Source organism: Maniola hyperantus, chromosome 21, assembly GCF_902806685.2.
Source record: "Maniola hyperantus chromosome 21, iAphHyp1.2, whole genome shotgun sequence".
Taxonomy (NCBI): Eukaryota; Metazoa; Arthropoda; class Insecta; order Lepidoptera; family Nymphalidae; genus Maniola; species Maniola hyperantus.
This window is the reverse complement of record NC_048556.1, coordinates 4,331,246-4,351,992: the sequence shown is the minus strand read 5'-3', so window position 1 is coordinate 4,351,992 and position 20,747 is coordinate 4,331,246. Positions and strand designations below refer to the sequence as shown.

General features: G+C 36.9%; 1 protein-coding gene across 3 annotated transcripts in view; it reads left to right on the top strand.

The window, feature by feature from the left end:
• klar (klarsicht) overlaps positions 1-20,747 on the top strand; it is a 351,127-nt gene that overhangs the window by 326,201 nt on the left and 4,179 nt on the right. For all 3 annotated transcript variants that reach the window (XM_034980055.2, XM_069505871.1, XM_069505870.1), the window contains 5 exons: positions 16,673-16,851; positions 17,779-17,930; positions 18,961-19,165; positions 19,643-19,804; positions 20,486-20,583. In XM_034980055.2, the coding sequence (XP_034835946.1) occupies positions 16,673-16,851; positions 17,779-17,930; positions 18,961-19,165; positions 19,643-19,804; positions 20,486-20,583 (796 nt within the window). The remainder of the gene's footprint in view (positions 1-16,672; positions 16,852-17,778; positions 17,931-18,960; positions 19,166-19,642; positions 19,805-20,485; positions 20,584-20,747) is intronic.

Sequence of the window (20,747 nt, the reverse complement as noted above, 5' to 3'; positions counted from 1 at the left end):
GATTAATTACGGACGCAGTCGCGGGCAAAAGCTAGTAAAGAATATAATGCAATATAGCCGTGTTATTCGGTAATGATAAGAAAGTGAAATTTCGTCAGCATTGTGACGCAAGCGTCACGCAGTCTGCTCTTTTTAGATAATTTAGATTACCATCATTATTACAATCAAGGTGTCGATCCTACAGCTAACGGACTAGAGTTCTAAAGCGCATTCTTTTAATTAAGAGTGTGTTCCATGGTGACTCCAAGTCGAGCAAGAGCGTATGCTCTTACAGTTATTATTATTTGCGGGTGGGACATACTCAAGAGCGCAAATCAACGTTTGGTATTACATTATTTTTACAATAATAATCAATTTATTATACGAACTAAAGACCCTTGAAATTATTATTATTATTGCAATGAAGTTGTTAATTTTTCAATTTTATAGCTTCTTATACTTATAGTTTACTAGATGATGTCCGCGACTTCGTCCGCGTGGATTTGAGTTTCTAAAAATCCCGTGGGAACTCCTTTATTTTCCGCCTATGACCTTTCCCGGGATGCAAGCTATCTCTATACCAAATTTCATCAAAATCGGTTAAACGGATGGGCCATGAAAAGCTAGCAGACAGACAGACAGACAGACGGATGGACAGACAGGCAGACAGACGGACGGACAGACAGACACACTTCGCATTTATAATATGGGGGGATATGGGTTTACGCACACAGTTACAGGTCATGAAATTTAAAAAATAGCTAAATCGATATCTGGTTTAGTAATACAAGCATGTAACCATAAATTCTGCCAATCAGTACAATCGCAATTGGAAAGATTATCACTTTCGTACTAAAGGGGTAGAACTCTTGACCGGTGGTAGTGGTCTCGACATCTAAGCTCACCATACAGTAGTTGATAATAATCATCAAACGTCTGTCAATAAGCGACTATCCCACGCGAAATGTAGTGGCTTATAAGTGGCTTATGTAATTTCACTTTGAACAACGACATAACCATTGTTTAATGTGAAATACCGCTTTCCCGTACGTATGCATTCTGCATAATACAGAAGCTTATAGCTGGTTCACATTATTCCACTTGCTGGAGCCAGTAAGTTCAATCCAAGGCTGGACTGGACAAAAATGCACAGTTCACTTAGATCACACGGGACGATGTCAAAAGCTAATCTCAAAAAATATGCCAGTCATTTATAGTATAGGTTATAGAGCTACAGAGACACTACGGATTATGCAGCGCAGTCCAACAACGTCATTTGGTTTGACTGTTTTGGCTATTCCAGTAGCGCCAAATTAGGTAATCTGGCTTCATATGTAGGCTGTACCTAATTTAGAGAATAGTAGACTTCCTAATTTTCTAGAGTAGATTTCAATTTTAGTAATAAGTAGTAAAGTATAAACTGGACCGTGCAGTGGATTCACTAGGTACACTGTACTACTAGAATTAAATGCTGTTCATTATTTTTCTAGCAATAGATTATTTTACATTTTACATTATTAAGGATAAAGAGGCTGGACTGGAATTATGTGTGTCCCGGCTATTAGGAAAATAATTCTTGATTATGTTTATTTTTGAGCTATTAACGATTTAACTAATTGTACAAAGAATTACGTGATCACATTTGCAATTGAAAAAAGCGTGTTCTAGCGTTAATGATGTAATCAGCTTTATTGATTATGGCTAAAATAGATAACCCATGGCTCCATTTACAAGCATTAGCATTTGCAAAATAGTGTAATAGATGTTTTAGCGTTATTTTCATATTTTCTAACGAGTAAAGATGCGATGTAACCTTTGTCTAATTCTTTTTGTCTATATCTTATCTTTCCATTAGGTATATCATTTCTATACGAGCGGCCTCGTCTTTATCTGATGTTTGTAAAACAATTGCTAACATAGAATTTACCTAAGTACTAGCTTTTGCCCTCGACTTCACAATTATGAATTATGTGTCAAACTGCATTTTGTGATTAGTTAGAGCGGTATTTGAATTTTATCGAGGACGACTAAAGAAAAGGTGGACGGATTGCGTGAAAGAGGTCATGCGTGTAAAAGGGGTGGATAATACGTTGACGGATGACAGAAGTGAGTGGAAGAAGAAGACATGTTGTACCGACCCCACGCGGCGGCTTGTTGCCAGCGTTGCTATAGATATACTTTGAACATGCAGTCTCATATTTATCTGATGTTTGTAAAACAATCGCAAACATTGACTTTAGAATTAACAGAACCGCGAACCGCTGCGCCCACGCCCACACTGTTGTTTTAACTTACTGCAAAATAAATCCTGCGACTCATTTCTGATTCATGAAAGCATTCAAGTCAAATGTTCTTAGGCTGAGATCTATAGAGCGCACTTTGACTTGCTCAGACTTAAGATTGAGTTAAAATGAGACAGATTTATGTGAGAGATATGCATCTACCTCGTTTTAACTCTGTCTCAAGTCTAAGCAAAGTCAGAGTGCGCTCTATAGATCTCACCCTTAATCTCATTTTAAAGGTTTTAAGGGTGGGCGGAGAGTTGCTAAAGTCATAGATTCAAACATTTTACTCCGATAATCTGTGGATTCAAACTTTTCATCTTACTTGTTGGACTGTTATTGCACTTCTAGTACCTACAAGATTTACGCTTCTTCTTGTTCTTTTTCGTCAACCGATAGACGTCTGCTGTTAGCCATAGATTTCTAGACGCCTTAGTAGGGCGCCGCCTGTATATGCAGCGGTTCCCTGCGATTCGACCATCACACCTAATTTCTCCTTTTACCAAAGGCTGCCTGGTGGAGATTGCTCTGAGCAATAAGGCTGCCTTTGCAGTGTTTTTAGTTTTTTTGTTTTCGTCTTGGTTATTTCATGTTTTGTGTGCAATCAAGTTTTTCTATCTTTCTATCTATTGGAGGGTCTGCCAGCGCTGCACTTTCCGATGCGAGGTTGCTATTCCAGTCTATCGGTTCCTCGATCTATGTGCTCCACCCCTTGTCACTTCAGCTTCACAATCCATTGAGTTATGTCGGTTAGTCCACTCTGGCTCTGCTATGAATCTTGTCATATCTTATTTAATCGTGCGACCCGCCCCGGCTTCACACGGGTAGCTTATTACAATTTTCGTAGGTATCTCTAATTTTTTTAAACAAAAAAATATGGCCTATGACACTCAGGAATAATGTGGCTTTCTACTGGTGAAAGAATTTTCTAAATCGATTCAGTAGCTCCAGAGATTACTTCCTACAATCAAACTTACTTTACCTCTTTATAATATTAGTATAGAATAATATTAGTATAGATGTAGCGAAACTCTGATAACATAGTTCTTTCTGTCGCCTGGTAAATGACTTTTACTTTCTCATAAGGCCCGTAGCTTTAGTTTAGAGGAAATATAGGGATGTGAGCTGTTACAAAATATTAAAATAACGATAAAACTAATGAAGGTTAATGTCTTTTCAAGATTGATGCTATGATAATTTAAGAGATAATAATGAATTATTATAAGTGATTACCTATTTACGAATGTTTACGTAAGCAAGACTTTTTAATAAGTTTTTTAAATGTTGGATAGAATCAAGAGTTACTTTGCGGAATTCCACACGGGGGATATACAAGGAAACCCTTATTTGCTATAATCCGCCAAAATAGACCAATCTGTATACTTAATTCAACGTCCAGCCAGTATGCGATATGCTCCGCCCACCCTCCTATTACTAAAGAAGCAAGAAAAGTGAGCAATACACACCACCACACACGCGAACTCGACTGTCAGAGGAAAACGTACGTCGAGTGCGTTCTGGGAGATCTGCGTGTTGGTAGTGTGTATTGCTTCCTTTTCCTACTTCTTTAGTAGTGGAAGGGTTGGTTGTGCATATCGAATACTGCACGTTGTACCATATAGATTCGTCTGCTTTGGAGGATTATAGCAAATTAAGCTTGTAGTCCCTTACTTCCTTGTATAAATAAGTTTTTTTGACTTGTAGATTTAAAATATTGGAAAGTCAGCTCAACGTGAAATAAAAAACTTAGCGATTAGTTAAGTGAACAAAATGATGGAATTAAAAAGATCATCGTAAGAGTCAGTGTACTTATGTGAAAAACAGTGAAATAGTGAAAGTTTGAGTGAAAAGAAAAACGTTGTCCAAAATGAGTTTAACTGTTACTACCACTAGTAACAACAGTGAGGAAATCGGTAAGTTTAATTTTGATAAGGCTGCCATTACACCTGTAAGTTTTACTCACATAAGTAGGTAGCTTACGTTATTAATTATTACGTTATTAATAAAACGGAAGGAAGTAACGCGAACGTTACTCCAAGTTATATCCGATCAGCATCATATCATGTAGAAAGTAAATACTGTTTGGTACTTTAAAACACCTCAATAAAAGATGGCGGCCTCAAAACAGCGGTTCTTTTGGATTCAGACGGAAGTAACGCGAACGTAACTTCCGTTCGGAGATTTGAGTTGCTCTCAAGTCGCGTGTAATGAAGCTTTACTCCAAAAGCTAAGTGCGCTCAAGGCTCATAAGTCATAACCTAATCAAAACAAACACAATATTAATATCAAAGCAAAGTGAACTGCGTACTTGACCGCGCGGTCTCGTCCGCCCACACGCGTTACCCACGTCTGTCACCATTATGGACTAAGAGCCAGACACCCTTAAACTCTAACAATTTATTAAACTTTAAGGGCGTCTGGTAGGGGGTTGCCACTATACTAAGTGTCTGGCAATGCATGACATGATTTCTAATACTATTCCGAAGAAAAGAAAAAAATTTGAACTGTACTTTGACGTAAGATTTCTTACACCTTTCTTGTCTCAAAAAGCCACCATGATCCAAACTTCATAGTCGCTGATCGTTCCTCCCTGTGTTGGAGACAATACGCAGAGAAATTTTCAGCTTTTATAAAAAAAACGAAGGTCTGGCACGCGCTGGCTCTATCTCTATTAGCATCTCCATTTCTCTTCGTCGTCCTTTGTTATAATTGCACATTCGCAACGCATTTTTAATATTCATTTTTATTATTTACTGGGAAATAACAGAAGCTTCCTTAGCGTGCTCCTCAATGATCTTCATACAAACGTGGTTTGGTTCTCAATCAAACTGTAGGTCGATTTCGTACAACCTGCATCAATCATTATTACAATCCCAATTGTAGTGATTGACTAAATTGGTGCGATTCTTGTGACAACAATGCATTGTAGCCAATAGTGAGCGAGCGTCAACCAATCAGAAGTGATTGCGATTGTGACTTTGAAGCTCGATTCGAGCAGCTGATTTGTCAAATGACATTTAAAAAAAAATAGTTTCTATTGGTTTCATTCGACATACTACATAGATGCGACTTCTACACGCCTGTATTAATTTACATTATTTACACTGTTCTTTACAGTATCAATTTAAAAAAAAAGATTGTCATGATAAACATCCATTACTTTGATTTCCATTACATATTAAGAAATTAGAAATCGTACATTCCAATCTTTAATGATCATATTTTATATCTAACTATCTGTTAATTTTTCGTTGGATATCAATATCAATAAACAATTTCTTGTTGTTGATAAGTCAAAATAATATTGATTTATTGAAAAGTCTAATTGAAATAAAACTCGGAAGAATCAGTTGCTTATGGTATTTCTATTGCAACATCAGTTTTATTATGTTTAGTGTTTACGTCTTTTACTGCAAAGCTGTAAAAGACGTATGCCTCGGCTTCTGTACTAGTGTCCAGGTAAAACCTCTAGGTATATATTGGGGAAAACTTGGATGAAATTCGTTTAGCACTCTATTCTCAAAACGAGTAAGCTCAAAACTATGTCAACCATATTCTCCTTCCTTTTATGAAATATAAGATATTCAACATCTGTATCCATTTCACCAGGATGTTAATGAGATAAAATAAAGTAAACGGACATTTTCGTAATGCATACTCAGCCACGTGTTTGCTTTCAAACCCTTCGATGCTACTTTAGTTAAATAAAGCTTGCTATTAAACAAGCTATTTCTGTAGCGATGAATACGTAAGTCCAGATTAGAAGTAATTTTATTAGCCCGTCTCTAGTTTTCACTGTCTACGCTACTAAAGAGTTTGGGACTCAAGGATTTTAGAAAGACGTATATTTAATAAAGTTATAAAAATATGAAGTAACTTCCACCACACAGTATCAACTATCAAGTCACAGAGCCTTGAGTTTTTCAAGTAAACAACATCCGTTATCCTGCGCATATGCCTGTAAAGCACAGGGGTGTACATAAACACAGGTGTGTGCTCTATTCCCTCACTAGTGTAGTCCGATAGGTTAACAATCTGTCACGAATGTAGAGAGATAATACGTAGGACTAACGGTTATGTGGACTCTTAAAGGCACGAGGGCTTAACACCGCCACCTTTCCAATCCCGAGCTTTCCAACAACCAGTGACTCGATTCTCGAACCCCAAAAATTTAATGATTCGCAGAATTTTTTTTTAATTCACAATGCAGTTAACACAAACACTTACACTACTCGTACAGACTACAAAAGTGTCTATATAACTTTATTTCAATAATCAAAACAGGCATCATAATAAATTTCTTTGAAGATGAATACGCACGTCTTTAAAATTAGCAGTCATAAGTAGGTCGAGACGCACTCTTTTTCCTCTCGATCATTATCTATGCCGTGTTGCAACTGCACAACTGCAGCTTACGTAACGACAGCCGGTGGCAAAAACATTTGTGCCAACGGATTGAGTGTCAATTTGCTCATGCAAATGACCTTGCCTAGGCTACAAGTGGTCGAGCCTTATAACTGGACTTGTAGATTATGCATTCGCTTTTAGATCTGAATGCGTTATAACTTATAACCTCCAAGGGAGAATTGATGTCGCCTATACGCTTATATACATTATTATCATATCTTTCTTACTTCCATGCAGTTCATTTGAATTTGACTGTTTGGTTTGATTTTTTTTTCAAATCCTAAACCCAACCTAACCCAAATCAAAAAAATTGTTATGTCTAGGATAGTTTCTTGATATACTTAACCACTATTTGAAATCACAAGTTCTTTTTCGTCTAATTTTGTTGAAATAGTAGTAGATACATATTATATCGAGTCCTTGTGATGCGATCTTTTTTTACCTAAATTAAATAAAGTCCCACTCGGAACTTCACTAACTTAGATATTAATTTTATTTTAAAACAAACCTAGAGTATCTATTATTTAGTTCTTATATAGTTTTATTCTTGTATATATACAAGCTATTTTTAACGTTGACTATTTAATGTGCGATAAAAAACTAGTATACAGATTTCTGCATCTCATCAATTGATGTTAACGATCAGTTTGCTTAGATCGGCATTTAGAAATCTGCTTTTCTCATTATTACAAATGAAGTCACCGCAGTAGAGTCGTGGGAGTAAGCATTTAATAATGTTTTTGGTTCGCCTCATTGTTTGATCCTTTCTTAAGTGTTTTATTCAATTGTGTTAATATTTTAGCGGATTTTATATTCGTCTGACATCATTCATTTAAATAAATTATCAGTTACATAACTACGAACATCATAATTACTGAGTGGTTATGTCATACCTGATATAACTGAGGCTCGCTCAGAAAGCAGGTTTAAAGTTGTACCTATTAATTATTTTACATGACCAGGCAATATCTATGGTTTTAGTGAACTCGAAAACAAATTCCGTGTAATATCTCTCATTTTTGGCAATAAAAATCGATAAATAATTACTACATGGTAAAAAACACCGGTCTCTAGCTTTTGATCAATTAACCAGATATAATTTCTAATGTCACGATTTATGTTTACTTTTTACCTTCCTTCCTTTTGATAACAAAAATGTTATGATAGTCTTTAGCATTTCCTCTTACATAAAACCTAATTCAAGATAAAGAGATGTTATTAATTGGAATTTCCTCTATCTGTTTTATCGTTCAGTCGGATTAGTTAGACACCGTAATAAGCTTACGTGATTGAATTAGTTACGCAACTAATTAATTATTTGGTTCACGTCGACAGTTCCTGTACATTTTTGGTGCGGAATTCTTTGTGCTATACTTGCACTGCACATAGCGAATTTCTAAGGTGAATGACTGTATCATTGATCACTATTGTAGGCCAGCAAACTTTTTGCAAACGCATTGATTTTCGGCAAACCTAATAAAAATTTGACATACCTTTTATGAATGGTTCCGAGTGACAATAGCTAGTCTCCTAGAATTTTCACTATGCTAATGTACCCATCAGTATCCTGTTACGTCTAGTCCCATAATGCCCAGTATCAATCTCTCTTCGTTTTCTAATCTTAATCTTTTTCGTTTTCAATATTTCATATTTCCTTTTATGAAAAAAAGAATTCTCTTAGTCGTTAGTTAGTAATGGAAATGTTTTGCAAATGTGTCTTGCTTCGATTACAATATATTCATATTTTTATATTTTTAGGATTCATAAAATGTGAAAATAAAATGATCTTTTTTCAACGACCTCATCTATTATTAACATTATAGTTAAATAGGTTAGGTCGATTACTATTTAAACGTTTATTCGCAATTAGGTAGACCTACCAAGATAACCCCTTTATCTATGGCTTGTGTAATTGGTTGAACTTATTTTTATGAATCTCTAATCTGCATTGCAACTGGCAAGTGCAAATATTATATATTAATTTGTCAATGTCGCTTCGCTAGCAACTAAACGTACTGTTTTTAATATTGCTTCTGCAATTTGTAGAAAAACGTTATTTAACATCTCGAACGATTATGTGCTAGTTGCTTTGTGCATTCTAGAAATCTCAATCTTTCAAATTATTGTTGTATTGAGGTCACCTACAATTTGATTTTAGCCAATCAATCAATCTGCCTTTTTTACTCTCTGTTAATTTGAACTTCGCGAAACACAAATTCATTTTGTAATAAGGCCTATATTCGAATGTACATTTTAAGATAATAGATCGCCCCTCGGCTAACGTTAGTTTTCCGTCTGTCACAACCTATCCGCAATAGTCTGCCACACGTTCACCGGAATTGACGCCTTATACTGTTTGCAATAGATGCACTAGTCTAAAATTCAACCTTTGAATAACAAAATTTTCCGTCGTGATCTGAGATGTTCGTGCAACATTGATATCGTCTGTATCTAGTTGGAATAAAGGCTAGAGAAACAATAGATTGTTGAAACATAAATTGGTGCAGTTTCGACCTTGCCGCCTGGTCGACTCCCGCGCACGATCGGGTTGACAGTGCTATAATGGATCGAGATTATCATCCTCCTTACCCAGGTATTGTGTTAGTGCCGTGCAGATAATTGGTATAATTGGTGTTAATTTTAATATCCTCTGGTGTTCATATAATATTCTGTGCTAAATATATCTTGGAAATCATCTTCGCGAGTGCATCATTAACCTTCAGACAAATAAATTGTGTTAAAAACATTGGAATGGAAAAAAATCATGGTAATGTTTTAATTTTCTCAAAATTATATATCATCTGTATGAAAAATCTTTTGTTCGAAGGCTTATCTGTTGATAAATGAATTTAAATCTCTAACAATTTGGCATGAAATATTTTCAGCTCTAAGAATTTCTTAAACATACCTAATAGCTTTATTTTTACTCTTCATCAAATTTCTCTACATTAATATTCTATTCTATTAACTTTCCGCTGCGCTTTCGATAAGGTGTGAAACCTTATATAATTTGTTTGCTTTCTCTACACAAGTGTGTGGAGGATATGTTGCAACCATACAGCTTATTTTATTCACCATACAGTTTTTAATTAATTTGCATATCAAGTTCTCAACTTGTTATCTTAATTAAATTTAATACGTTCCATTTTTTGACCTTTTGATTTGTTATATTTGATACTGCTATAAGTTACGTAACAATAATATAACATCAATCAATCAAAATATAAATTGAGTAACGGTGCAAGAATTTTAATTAAAATTGAGTATTGGCTGCATTCGATTTAATCAACGTTGTGTTTAATCCAAATGATCGTATCTTTATCTGAAAAGGAAAAAAAAAGCTAAATCTCTACTGAATGGATTTTGTTCAAGTTTTCGTAAAGAGATAGATTGTTTATATAGAAGAAGTTTCTTATATCGTATACAATTCCACAAGTCACTACTCACTACCGCAAAGGAAGACGTGTGAACTGTGAACTAGCTTTTTATAAAGGCATTAATTTTATTTTTATTAAATTGATTCAATTTTATCGAAGATTGGCTACTATAACAATTTGTCTCGTACCTATTACGTATTTTCTAGTGGCCGAAATAAATAATAATAATAGCTATATGTCGCTAAGTTACTTAGCTTTGTTGTTATTTACCAAAAATTATATGGTATTTTTTGCCAATTAACAAAGTCGCTAAGTAACTTATCTACAGATTACGGATACAGATTATTCTATTTATTTCAGCCGTAAAGATCTTGCTAAATTTTATCCTTTGTTAGTAGTTTTACATGGTATTACAGTTAGTGTTTTGCGTTCGCACATTCATACAAAGTTATGACTAGCCTTATTTATCACCGTAATTTGCATTTTGATTTATTTAAGCCGTCCAATTTACAAATTGCGCTCCCAACAGGGAAGTAGTAATGGGTTGAATTCGACGTCGAGCCACGGAACATGAAATTGCCTTCCTGCGGAACGCAAATTGGTCAGTGTTCCAGCCAAATCGATCCTTGAAACAACTCTGTACTCGTTTGGCTAATTGTAAGACTTCATTGACTTCCCGTCCTTAACCTACTTTGAATGATTGGGAATTAAGGGATTTAAGGTCAGCGCAAACATACGGATTGGAGTAAAGCGGAGTCTTTTTAGTAACAACGTAATTTCAGCTTTATGCAGTTTGGTATACTGAAAATAATACACAGAACGCGCGCGGCGCTTGGGCGCGCATGAGCTTGCCGTGCGTCGACGCCTCTGTGCCAATCTAAATAAAATTTGGTTTGAGGGATGATTTATGCCAAGACGAGCCGTGCCATGTACGAGGCGCGGACGAGTCACGGATTCAAAACTTCACGAACATTTTATATGAAGCCGTTTATGCTACACCGTGCCATGTCCGTGCACGGATGCCACACGGTGAAGCATGAACTGCTTCATATAAAATGTTGTGTTGGCATAAATCATACCTAAAAAGGACGCTGAGCCTCGGCCCTGCCGGTGTGTGTTGCATCTTACTCTTTTTTAAGACATGCTTTAGAAGTTCGTGCCTCGTAATTCTACGAATTTGTTGAAAGTATAAACTCTATAATAGAAGCATAATTATTCTCTTAACTGATTTATTTTGGTCGTCTACCTATAGCAACCCTATAAAATTACTTACCTACTTATTAATTAATTAATATCTATCTCATCAAAATTCATAAGCTAAATATTGAAGTCATCTAGATCGGATACAGCGGTGCTAAGATGCAAATGTAAACAGAAACTTAGCATAAAACACGTTCTATATTTCTCAAGTCTACATTTCGAGTCGAAGGCCCAGAAAAATCTGGTTACAGTGATTAAATCACTTCCTGACAAGACCAGTCCGAAGTAATTAATTACGTACATATTGTGAAAATTTGCAAGATCGTTACACCCGCCAGTAAGGGAAGCCCGCACCGTGAACTTTTGTGACGACTGTGAACTGGCAACATTTATCTGAAATTTTGGACGACTTCTTTTTATTCTAAGTATTTCGTACTCCACAGTGTCACAGTTCACGACAGTTATCTAGCTTGGAACAAAAAATTAAAAAAACATGCATACAAGCGCGGCTTGAATTTAATGCAGTTACAATCAAAATTTAGCTGAAGGAAATTCATCTTGTAAATTATCAAAATACGAGAATCACGAGAAAGTTTATTCGCCGTGTGTTTAAGTAAGATTCAGTGCGTGGACTACAACCCGCCACAAAAAAAAACCTCGCGGACATATTTCGCAGTGCGTGCTTACCCTAAATCTGTCGGATTGTTTAGCATCAAAGGCAAGTTCATGGACCCGATGGTATTTAGAGAGCTATAATAGACACTTCTTCGTAAGTTCCGCCTGCTGCTGCGGCCATTTCTCATTTATGATCGTTTACAAGTACTTAACGATGTCATTTTGGAATCTGTATTTGTCTTCTGTCTTTCCTAATTTATGATACTTCCTCATTGTCTACAATCTTTATGGTTAACTTCGAACTTAATAAGTAAATCTGAAACTGCTTTGTTACTTGGATATGTTTTATTGCTTTTCCCTCGTGTAAAAATAAAATTTCGTATAGGTATAAATTCTATATAATTTTTCCTCGTAATTTTTTGTTTAGCGTTATGAAATGATGCTAGAATACTCACCTATTTTTGAAACTCCGTGCCAATCACCCCGAATGATGTGTGCTCCGTGCTTACGTAGCTTTGGCTATTAAAAGTTATCTAATGGGTTTACTATTGTTATTCAGATTATTATAATGTGTATAATTTTGATAAAGCTGACAGATAACGGCCAGTCTTTATCTATATTAGATTTATGTGCAAAAATTATATTATCGCTTGCTAAAATTGCTTTTATCAATAGGTAGGTATCCTTTGCGTGAGTAATAGCATTCTTCTCATGTAGGAAGTAGATTATTATCTTCCGTTAGGTTTACTACCTATACGATTTTTATCTTTATACTTACCTACTATTTCACTATCCATATTTTGCGGATATTATCTGGTTCCCTATAATTATGCCTAAGTACACAGAATTCAACCTCCAAAGTCGTACCTACTTCTAGCACACGCCTGACGCTTAGTTGGAGAGGAAAGGGGAATATTAGTCATTTAACATGGCTAATATTCTTAAAAAAAAAAAGTAGGTACATAGACACATATACAAGGTTTTGCATGAAAACAAAATCGTAAAATGTTGGCGGGGTACAGGGGAGAATGCTTTGTTGTGATTGGTGAACTCAAAAGTCACCTAACCAAGACAATGTGTGGAATGAGGGTACCGAATGGGCGTGGGCCGACTTTTATGCTAAGCAACTGTCTAAGCTTAAGGATCGGGGGTGTCCAGCTATTAGGCGTCTATAGGTTACATTGAAATTCTATATTAAAAAAATGCTTCATTCAGGCATACCAGTTCATCGCGGAATTACTCAATCGGATCGCTGTTGTTTCAATGATAATGATCACTGTTGGGCATAGGTCTCTTTTAAGGATTTCCATCGAGATATCTTATGTGACGACTGATGTCTAGCGACTCACCGCGACTCGTTCAACGTCGTCTAGGGTATTTACCAATAAATGTAGTGCGCCCCGATTTCCACGGGTCGTTACTAGTTTGAACAGCATCCGGGAAGCGTCTGGACTAGGCTTTCTAAACTGTCCTCTTTATGATTTTGCAATGATATCAACCCTAGAAATACCTATCTAAATTGTAGAATCACTACCCATATTATAAATGCGAAAGTGTGTTTGTTTGTTGGTTTGTTGGTTTGCCCTTCAATAAACGGAGCAACGGATTGCATGGCGTATCATTTTTTTTTAATATTAGCCTTGTTAAATATGACTAACATTCCCCTTTTCCCTCCAACTAAGCGAAAAGTTTGTGCTAAGAGTCGGTACAACAATAGTGCAACGGGTGGGGTTTGAACCGGCGCCCTTTCCGAATTCAGCCAGCTGATTTACCGTTGATCTATTAAGGCTATCATTGATTTATATCAGCTAGCAAATATGCATATCTATGTTAAATGTAAGTACACATACACACTAAGGGCGGTTACGCACTCATCCGATCCGAGTCCGTGAAAATACGTTCCTTTTTGTTTTGTATGCTTATGACATATTGTCGTAGATAATCGCTGGTATTCTCACGGATGACGGATAGAACTCGGATGGCGGAAGTGCAGTGCGTAATCGCCGTAACACTATTCTATCCCATTGGTTTTTTAAAAATCCCGTGGGAGCTCTTTGATTTTTCGGAATAAAAAGCCTATGTCACTCTCCAGGTCTTTATCTATACCCATGACAAAAATCACGTCAATCCGTTGCTTCGTTGCGACGTGATTGAAGGACAAACCAACAAACAAACACACTTTCGCATCTTTACATAGTATAAAATAAAGTCGCTTCCCGCTGTCTGTATGTATGTATGTATGAACGCGTAGATCTTTTAAACTACGCAACGGATTTTAATGCGGTTTTCACCAATAGATAGAGTGATTCAAGAGGAAGGTTTATAGGTATAGTTTAAGTCTCAAAAAATTAGAGATCCCTAGGAAAATTGAAATCTCACTGACACCGCATTAGTATCTACACTGCACCCATGCGAAGCCGGGGCGGGTCGCTAGTTTATAATAAGGCCTACTGATGTTATATATGTTTTGTAAATTTTTTATTAATAATAAAGAATTTACAAAATAAAATAATAAATGATAACCTCTGGCGGTCCTGGTATCTTGCTCTATTAAAGATACCAAGACAAGGTGTAGGTACCGTTAAAAATACTTTGTTTACATGCAGTAGCTGGCATGTAGTTTTGGCTGTATGTGGGTCGGTGCACGGCCAGTGTATGGGCTATGTGAGTTAGTGGGTTAATGTATGTATCATTACAACTGTTGGTTTTGTGCCAGCAAGACCGTACTTTTGGATTGATTACGCTTTGTAAAATATCCGTCGGATAAACAAAGATTTATGTGGTTGTCGATATATCTATGTGATGTACGAATTTCGTGCATATATTTTTATAAAGGCTACTCTTATTTTTTATTATGATAACTCAGGTGTAATTAAGAGTAATTACACCTGAGTTTTCATAAATAAAAATATGGTAGGTATGAGGGTTTCTAAAATTACTAATTAACATAATTTAACAGCTACTTAGCAAAACTTCTAAGCGCTAAATTAAACATTTCTTTTCGTGACCCCGTAAAGTAAGTACTGTCAGTTATTGTACTGTGCTCATTGGCGCATCTCTATTCTACTTAATAAACTTTTAATCAAGCTTTTTTGCTAAACAAGAGAAGGATTGTATTACACATACCCAATATATGAAGAAATCTCGTAATCAAATTAGCATGAAACTTAGGTAGATAATACATATGTTCATATTGGTCGAAACTTTGATCTTTTATGAATGCTTAAGCAATATATGTAAAAGAAATAATATAAAAATAGAGCAGCAGAGCACGGGCCCAATCCGTACCGCAGAAAAAGGTGGTTTAGTATGGCCATTTCTGACCTTTTTTTCCGATTCGCATTGGATCTGGAACAATACGCCCTTACTCCTAAAGATCTTACAGTTTTACACCGACGAAGTTCAAATATTTGCTAGGATAGTACCAGTCCAGTTTAAATTCCTCGCCAAAGAAGATTACTATTTGCATCTAAGCAATAGGTATGTACCTATTTGTATGGCCGGCTATTTCTATACAGCCTTTGTTGGTAACTGACGTCTTCCATGCTCAAATATGGCTCTGAATACCTATGTTAATGAATGGCGAACTATGTGTGAACATTTATTATAATGGAGCATAATATGTTGTATTGAAATGAAAAATATTCTTTTCAACTGTGTTTGAATGGAATATAGCAATATTTCTATAAGAATATTATGATAGACTTACAACTCCCTACCTAAATCTTTCTAAGAAATGTGCAAAAAATAAATACATTTCCTTTCCTAAAATTAAGTATAGAACGCACATTCGGAAACGTTCCAGGCCTTGCACATTCCTAGACTAAATTATTTACAGAATTGATAAGTATGTCTCTATTGTCTATGTCTACACATGTCTAGGTAGGTACCTATCTCACTGACGAAGACTTAGGAAAATGGTTCAAGACCACATATTGTGTACCACATGTGGTTCACAGGGTATTGTTAATAAGATATTTATATAATATCTATACTTGCTTATATAGGTAGACAAATTTTTACCCTCTATTTTGCCTCCTTAGGGGTTGAATTTTCAAAAATCCTTGCCTCGGCCAGATGTCTACGTCATAATAGCTATCTGCAAATTCTGCATGCCAAATTTAAGCCTGATCCGTCCAGTAGTTTGAGTTTTGCGTTGATAGATCAGTCAGCTTTTCCTTTTTTATTTTTTTATTTTTTTATATATTTAGATTAATTATCTAATTAATTAGCCATTGTAGTAAAAAGTAGGTACGGTACGCCTTCTGTCGTCCTCACCTGCGTTTTGCTTATCAAAAGGTTACATATTTGCATAGATATCAACCTACTGTGCATTTAGGCTAATGCAGAACTCTGAACGAATGAAAAATTTACTTGCAATTTACACTTTGCTAACATGTGGCAACTTTTTCACATTTGTCTCGGTCATTGTGCTAGAAAACTGCGAATTTCACGGAATGCTACTCTTTCGAATACGTAAAAATACATTTCTAAATAATGCAAGAAAAAATTATTTACAAATTACACATTCTGCAACGCTGACAATTTTAAGTACGTTGCAGTGAAATTATAGTAGGTAGGTAGGTACCTAAATACAATACGCGACTGATATCAGCGTAGGAGAAATTCGGGCTAAAAGGTAACTGATTGTGACCAACATTACCTACCTGTCGCTCACAAAGATACCCTCGTGAGCTGATCCTTTATAGATATTTTGTAAGAAACCTTAGGCCTAGGCGTTAAATTTCTCAACTAAATCATGTTCACTTATTTAAATGTTAAAATAAATAAACATTTTCTTTTGTCCTCCAGCTGTGTCAGCAAGATGGTCGGCGCTGCGAGCGGCGGCCATTCGTCGTGGAAGCGCACGTCGCTTGCGCCGCGAGATCGCAGCGCTACGCGAAACTCTTGATGATGTCTGCGAGCCTGGTGATTGCGCTCCCCAGCCACACACCAGAGCACAGCTGAATAGGAGGATTGAGGAACTCAAGGTAAGAAAAGAAAAGCAACTTCAAAAAGCTCTTGTTGATTCATGATAGCCTGGTATCTGCGCTTAACCATCCACTAACGATGAAGTCTCAACTCTACGTACGATTCTACACGTTATTGTTATTTTGGTGGCTGCTCTCTCCAGCTCAAGTAGGTATAGCTGAATATGGAATAATGAGGAGTTTAAGATATAGAAGTTCACCGGCCTAGATGAGGTCACGAAAATTCTTGAAGGCGAAGAACCGTATCCAAAGTAGACTCTGATAAGGTATTGGCAAGAACCCTATGCCACAAAAAACACTTGCCAAGACAAGATAGTAAAAAGTAGGTATACAACGACTAATTACAAGTACAAAAATGTACCTAGGTATATTTAGTAGACACAACCATTATATTCGACATCCCGTTATCAGTTCATGCAACCTACACTAAGCATAATGATCTGGCAACCTTTCAACCGATAGTACATCAAAATTGGAACGCTCGTGAATCAAGTTTAGCGTCGTATGAAACGACTTTGTCAGATATCAGATTAGCCCAACTGGTTTTAACTCCATCCATCCATCCAAATTGTTAGTCTCGCTAGTCATTCCTCATACGTGATAACATGGGGAACTGGTTTTGTATTATTATTTAGAGTCTATCTAAGAAAGCTTTCTCTTCTTTTCTTTTTTTTAAAAGAATATTAGCCATGTTAAATGACTAATATTCCCCTTTCCCCTCCAACTAAGCGTAAAGCTTGTGCTAGGAGTAGGTACGACAATAGTGCAACGGGCGGGGATTGAACTGTCGACCTTTCGGTTTTCAGTCCACTCCTTTACGTCCGTTGAGCTATTGAGGCTCATTGAGCTGAGAGTTTATTTTGTGCTTTTAAAAACCTGTAACAATACGGAAAGGTCACTTAATAGAACCATTTATTCTACCCATAGGAGCGACTGTCCCGTCTGCTGGAATGCAAGGTGTCAATGCTGAAGCTAACTGTGTCGGTGCGCCGCGCGCTGGGCGAGATGGAGTCGGATGACAGCGGCCTTACTGCTGACCTCACAGCCTTGCTTGCAGCGTGGGACGATGCACATCAACGGTTAGTAATTCAACAGCAAGTACAAAACGCGGCAGAAAATAATGTACATCGACCTTTAGCGGATCGAGATAGCCGATTTGTAGAGAATAGTCTCTGTCGTTGAGACCGACGAGTTTTTCGAGAATAGACTTGTTGTTCTCCAGCACAGCACATCTTAAGAGCGTCTATCCTTTTCTGCAGGGTCCACATTTCTGAAGCGTAGAACAATATGGGAACACAAACGCTCTGACTAACCGAGTTTTAGTGGTTTTATACAAGAAGAAACTAGAAATTAACGAGTGACGCTCGCTTGACTTCAACCTATATTTTCTAAGTCTGTTTTTTATACCAACTTCTATATTTTGTGTAAAATATAACCGCAGATAACATCACCAAGTGTATACATTAACCATGTACCTACCTAAACAAGGAAAAAATTGATAAATTGATTCGGCATAGCCTAATTAACTATTTAAATAGGAATAACCCAAATTATCCTATGTGAAGTAACTATACCTACGTCTGGTAAATGGTCAATTATTTTAACGAGGTAATAGAATGTCTCTAATTGGAAATTGTCACGAAAGGCCTTGTACATAATAATTATAGTAATTACACTCATTTTTGAGAACCAATTGGGAAAATTTTAAAGCGTATAATCACAATTCGATAAGTTTAATCAAAATCTGTTGAGTAGTTAGTACGGTTTGGCGAATACTACTAGACTGCAGTTTTACTGCGCCTGATAGGTCCATGAATCCATGATACTTGTTTAAACTTTGAAAGGCTCTTCAATCTTCCCACAAATACCATAATGTTCCAGAGAATCAGATATTGCAAAAGATTTCTGAAATCGCACTCACTTCTACAACTTTTCATACAATGATTTCTTAAACTGTTCTAAAATGCGTTTGCAGCTGCTAGAACAACAAATAATCGCAATGTGACTACTGACTATCAAAACTTTGTTGCGACACCTGTTGAATGTCAAAGTCGAAAATAAAGTAGTGAGTAACATAGTCTTAATAATCTTGTTTCTCTTTTACCTCAGCACATCAAACGAGCTGCTCTCTCTAGAGAAGGCAGTCTGCGCATGGGCAGAATGGGAAAGCGCACTACGGGAGCTGCAAGGAGCTTTGCGAGGAGACCTTGCAACGCTTCAATCGCTGCACGACCGCGGCACAGCGCTGGCGGATCACTCAGAACTGGCTGCTCATATCAGACAGCTGGCTGCATCGCTGCTGGATAAGAAGAAGGTAACACGTTATTTGCTAGATTGCACCAACACCGCGCTAAGCCAATCGCAAGGCGCGTGGAGAGACCTGGCAATGCTTCAAGCGCTGCACGAACGCATCACAGCGCTAGCGGATCATTCGACACTGGTTGCACACCTTGCTGCATCACTGCCGGATGAGAAAGATGACGTATTTATAGAAACACTTGGATAGAGATCATAGATATAATGTGTTTGCTCCGCTTCGAATGTAGGTACCTACCTAATCATACTTTTTTCACATTCTATGTTTCGTCAACAACGTACCTATAGTGCGACCGATAGGGCATGATAATAAATTAACCTAACCTACTACAAAAACTTGTACTCTTCACATTCTATACAAATTACATCTATGTGTTTCATCAACGATGTATAGTGCGACCGATAGGTCATGATACTTAACTAGTACAAACAATGTAACAGAATAGTTATTGTAATATTCCCATTTTGCTTCCAGGGTGGATCAACATGCGATTCATTGTCCGACTCAGGAATATCGGACGGCGACAGTGAGGGCGCGGGATGCCGCGCGCGACGCCTGAGTGCGTTACGCGAGCTGGCGCAGCGCCTCCAAGCCGCCCTCGCGCCCAACTCGCCCGCACATCGAGCCATTGCCAAGGTACGTAGCCCTTACAAAGTAGGTTCACAGCATAAAATCTGCATACATACATACATACATACATACACCCCCCCAAACACACAAAAAAACACAAACAACACAAAGCAAATATACTTATAATAAATATATTTGTACTCCTTACATAGTCTGAGTACAAATATATTTTTTTCCGTTGACAAGCTGTTAGCCATTGACTTCAATCTCATCTGGTGGTATGTAAGATCTCAGATTAGACAGACAGTTCTAATCTGAAAAGAATATGGCAGATTATAGCCCAGTCGGTTGCTATGTGGCATCATACCAGTGGGGTGATTCTCTAACTCAGTGTCTAACACTGAACGATAGCCACAGAGCTCATTTTTTAATCCGTTGAAGGTTTTCTACGAAAAAATATTTTACTACCACCCAGTGAAGCAGCAATATAGAACCAACCAAACTCGGTGGCTATCATTCTGTGTTAGACACTGAGTTAGCGAATCACCTAGCAGAACGCTAAATCGCTTAACGGCACAGCTTTGGTAACTTACCACGGCCAAAGGTTCCTACCAGAGCCAATTTTGAAGTAATTTTTCAGACTTTTCCTCGAACCGTGTACCACCCCTAGCGTCGCTATTAAGTAGAAACCTGTGTTATTCATTTCTGTCCTTTATTAATGAGCTAATATTATAATCTCCTTTTTAGCGCATGGAACAAACGGAGAATGAGGTGAAAACGCTACAAGAATCATGCCGGGCTTTGGTAGAGCAGAACATCCCAGACTTGAAGATAGATGAAATTTCGTAAGTTTATAAAATTTTTTCCTTGAATTTCATTGTCATAAAAAAAATATTCTCTATTACTCTACTTATTTCTCAAGACCTTCAAAATAAAAGGCATACTAGAGTACCATCATTACCAAAGTATGTATTAATATCCGTCCCAAGGAAACAGATCGATAAATAAT